Source organism: Bufo gargarizans, chromosome 2 (assembly GCF_014858855.1).
Source record: "Bufo gargarizans isolate SCDJY-AF-19 chromosome 2, ASM1485885v1, whole genome shotgun sequence".
Classification (NCBI taxonomy): Eukaryota; Metazoa; Chordata; class Amphibia; order Anura; family Bufonidae; genus Bufo; species Bufo gargarizans.
The window spans coordinates 571,812,041-571,816,558 of record NC_058081.1 but is presented as its reverse complement, the minus strand read 5'-3'; the positions used below and the strand labels follow the sequence as shown (position 1 = coordinate 571,816,558).

The following is a 4,518-nucleotide window of genomic DNA, read 5'->3' as shown; positions in this document are numbered from 1 at the left end:
ATGAATCCCAACAAAGTAATAGAAGTAAATGAGACAGACGATGAGTCAGGGGTCCACCAGCCTGGTAATACAGCAACTCTCCTAATCTGGGCCCCATAGCATCTTGCTCTGCCATGAATATGATAAAACTACAAATAGGCATCTGCCGTCAATGAAAGATCCAAGGACTCAACATGTGATGAGAAGTCCTTACCTTCTCCCATACCTCCCCTGATCAAACAAGGGGTTAATCCATTCTTCACAATGGGTCTGAGGTCTCAGAATATCATTTATGACCTTTTCTCCTACTCAGGAGGAGAATATCAGGATGTGATACGTTACAATAAACCAGAACAATAAGGTTTACAACTGGCTTTAAAGAGGTACATGAGGATGCAGCCTATCCGTTCCCTAGACTACAGCAGTGACATCACTGAGAATGCAGCCTATGAGTTCACTAGAGAGCAGTGACATCACTGAGAATTCAGCCCATGAGTTCACTAGAGAGCAGTGACATCACTGAGAATGCAGCCCATGAGTTCACTAGAGAGCAGTGACATCACTGAGAATTCAGCCAATGAGTTCACTAGAGAGCAGTGACATCACTGAGAATGCAGCCCATGAGTTCACTAGAGAGCAGTGACATCACTGAGAATTCAGCCTATGAGTTCACTAGAGAGCAGTGACATCACTGAGAATTCAGCCCATGAGTTCACTAGAGAGCAGTGACATCACTGAGAATTCAGCCTATGAGTTCACTAGAGAGCAGTGACATCACTGAGAATTCAGCCCATGAGTTCACTAGAGAGCAGTGACATCACTGAGAATTCAGCCCATGAGTTCACGAGAGAGCAGTGACATCACTGAGAATGCAGCCCATGAGTTCACTAGAGAGCAGTGACATCACTGAGAATTCAGCCTATGAGTTTACTAGAGAGCAGTGACATCACTGAGAATTCAGCCTATGAGTTTACTAGAGAGCAGTGACATCACTGAGAATTCAGCCTATGAGTTTACTAGAGAACAGTGACATCACTGAGAATGCAGCCCATGAGTTCACTAGAGAGCAGTGACATCACTGAGAATTCAGCCCATGAGTTCACTAGAGAGCAGTGACATCACTGAGAATGCAGCCCATGAGTTCACTAGAGAGCAGTGACATCACTGAGAATTCAGCCCATGAGTTCACTAGAGAGCAGTGACATCACTGAGAATGCAGCCCATTAGTTCACTAGAGAGCAGTGACATCACTGAGAATTCAGCCAATGAGTTCACTAGAGAGCAGTGACATCACTGAGAATGCAGCCCATGAGTTCACTAGAGAGCAGTGACATCACTGAGAATGCAGCCCATGAGTTCACTAGAGAGCAGTGACATCACTGAGAATTCAGCATATGAGTTCATTAGAGAGCAGTGACATCACTGAGAATTCAGCCTATGAGTTCACTAGAGAGCAGTGACATCACTGAGAATTCAGCCTATGCATTCAGAGTTGAGGGACATCAATGAGAACGCAGCCTGTCCATTCACTGAAGAGCAATAGCGGCAACACTGAGGATGCCGCCCATCAGTGAGCAGTATTGACAGTGGCCCTGAAATAAAATAAACATAAAACTGTCCCCCATGTTAAATGTGGGTCCACTGCAACACAAGTAGCTGGGGCCAGCCATAGCACAGTGCAGGGCAAAATAGCTGTGCCTCTGTGGTAGCCCTTAATAGCTTCCATGTTCTGTCCTCCTCCTCCAATTATCTCTAAGATATGGAGCAGGGGCTTAGAAGGTTGAGATGTGGTCCAGAGCACCAGCCCTGGCCTGTGGCCTGACATAAGTGCCATTTGTATGCTGAAAAATATATTGGTTTGTGGTCTATGAAGGTGAACAGCAGGTCAGGGAGCCATGGGCTCCAGTGCCCCGCAATGGAATCCTGTGGACAGAAACACAGTTGTATTCAGGAGGGAGACCTGCAGTCACTGATCAGGTACATAAGGTACCTGATGCTCCCATAGGCAGAGAAGAGGGCTCCAGGGGTCCCCTGGGCATCGGCCCACCAAGTAATTTCCCTGTAGGGTCTATGGCCAGTCCACCCCTGATTGTTGACATCAATGAGAATGCAGCCCATTCATTTTTTAAGACAGTGGTACTGACATCTCTGATAATACAGCTTATCCATTTACTAGTGAATAGCGGTGACATCTCTGAGAATGCAGCCTATCCATTCACCAGTGAGGAACACTGACATCACTGAGGATACATCTATCCATTTACTAGAGAGCAACAGTGACATCACTGAGAATGCATCCATCATTTACTAGAGAGCAGTGACATCACTGAGAATGCAGCCCATCCATTCACCAGTGAGGAACACTGACATCACTGAGGATGCATCTATCCATTTACTAGAGAGCAACAGTGACATCACTGAGAATGCATCCATCATTTACTAGAGAGCAACAGTGATATCACTGAGGATACATCTATCCATTTACTAGAGAGCAACAGTGACATCACTAAGAATGCATCCATCATTTACTATCGAGCAACAGTGACATCACCGAGGATACATCTATCCATTTACTATCGAGCAACAGTGACATCACTGAGGATACATCTATCCATTTACTAGAGAGCAACAGTGACATCACTAAGAATGCATCCATCATTTACTATCGAGCAACAGTGACATCACCGAGGATACATCTATCCATTTACTAGAGAGCAACACTGACATCACTGAGGATACATCTATTCATTTACTAGAGAGCAACAGTGACATCACTGAGAATGCATCCATCATTTACTATCGAGCAACAGTGACATCACCGAGGATACATCTATCCATTTACTATCGAGCAACAGTGACATCACTGAGAATGCATACATCATTTACTAGAGAGCAACAGTGACATCACCGAGGATACATCTATCCATTTACTAGAGAGCAACAGTGACATCACCGAGGATACATCTATCCATTTACTATCGAGCAACAGTGACATCACTGAGGATACATCTATCCATTTACTAGAGAGCAACAGTGACATCACCGAGGATACATCTATCCATTTACTAGAGCGCAACAGTGACATCACCGAGGATACATCTATCCATTTACTATCGAGCAACAGTGACATCACTGAGGATACATCTATCCATTTACTAGAGAGCAACAGTGACATCACTGAGGATACATCTATCCATTTACTAGAGAGTAACAGTGACATCACTGAGGATACATCTATTTACTAGAGAGCAACAGTGACATCACTGAGAATGCATCCATCATTTACTAGAGAGCAACAGTGACATCACTGAGAATGCATCCATCATTTACTAGAGAGCAACAGTGACATCACTGAGAATGCATCCATCATTTACTAGAGAGCAACAGTGACATCACCGAGGATACATCTATCCATTTACTAGAGAGCAACAGTGACATCACCGAGGATACATCTATCCATTTACTATCGAGCAACAGTGACATCACTGAGGCTACATCTATCCATTTACTAGAGAGCAACAGTGACATCACCGAGGATACATCTATCCATTTACTAGAGAGCAACAGTGACATCACCGAGGATACATCTATCCATTTACTAGAGAGCAACAGTGACATCACTGAGGATACATCTATCCATTTACTAGAGAGCAACAGTGACATCACCGAGGATACATCTATCCATTTACTAGAGAGCAACAGTGACATCACCGAGGATACATCTATCCATTTACTATCGAGCAACAGTGACATCACTGAGGACACATCTATCCATTTACTAGAGAGCAACAGTGACATCACTGAGGATACATCTATCCATTTACTATCGAGCAACAGTGACATCACTGAGGATACATCTATCCATTTACTAGAGAGCAACAGTGACATCACTGAGGATACATCTATCCATTTACTAGAGAGCAACAGTGACATCACTGAGGACACATCTATCCATTTACTAGAGAGCAACAGTGACATCACCGAGGATACATCTATCCATTTACTATCGAGCAACAGTGACATCACTGAGGACACATCTATCCATTTACTAGAGAGCAACAGTGACATCACTGAGGATACATCTATCCATTTACTATCGAGCAACAGTGACATCACTGAGGATACATCTATCCATTTACTAGAGAGCAACAGTGACATCACTGAGGATACATCTAACCATTTCCTAGAGAGCGTAGCTGCCATCACTGAGAATACAACCATCATTTACTAGAGAGCGTAGCTGCCATCACTGAGAATACAACCATCATTTACTAGAGAGCGTAGCTGCCATCACTGAGAATACAACCATCATTTACTAGAGAGCGTAGCTGCCATCACTGATAATACAACCTTTGCATATGCTTATCCATTCAATAGAGAGCAGTGGTAGAAATCACTGAGAATGCAGCCTATCCATTCACTACAGGGCAGTGACATCACTGAGAATGCAGCCTTACATTGTAAGTCAGGACGGATCCGTTTGGCTCCGCATCGTCATGCGGAAACCAAAACGCTGCAAACGTTTTAGTGTCCGCCTCA

General features: G+C 44.1%; 1 protein-coding gene across 1 annotated transcript; it reads left to right on the top strand.

Annotated features, from left to right (window-relative positions):
- LOC122926160 (dynein heavy chain-like) lies at nucleotides 1-4,210 on the top strand. Its single transcript, XM_044277537.1, has 3 exons — nucleotides 1-64; nucleotides 2,869-3,186; nucleotides 3,357-4,210. Exons 1-3 carry the CDS (start codon nucleotides 1-3, stop codon nucleotides 4,208-4,210), a joined length of 1,236 nt encoding a protein of 411 aa, XP_044133472.1.
- The last annotated feature ends 308 nt before the right edge of the window (nucleotides 4,211-4,518 follow it).

Coding starts and splice junctions, on each gene's coding strand:
- LOC122926160 (XM_044277537.1), top strand. CDS start 1: ATGAATCCCAACAAAGTAATAGAAGTAAATGAGACAGACGATGAGTCA. Junction 65..2,868: donor GTCAGGGGTCCACCAGCCTG/GTAATACAGCAA, acceptor ATCATTTACTAG/AGAGCAACAGTGACATCACC. Junction 3,187..3,356: donor ATCTATCCATTTACTAGAGA/GTAACAGTGACA, acceptor ATCATTTACTAG/AGAGCAACAGTGACATCACC.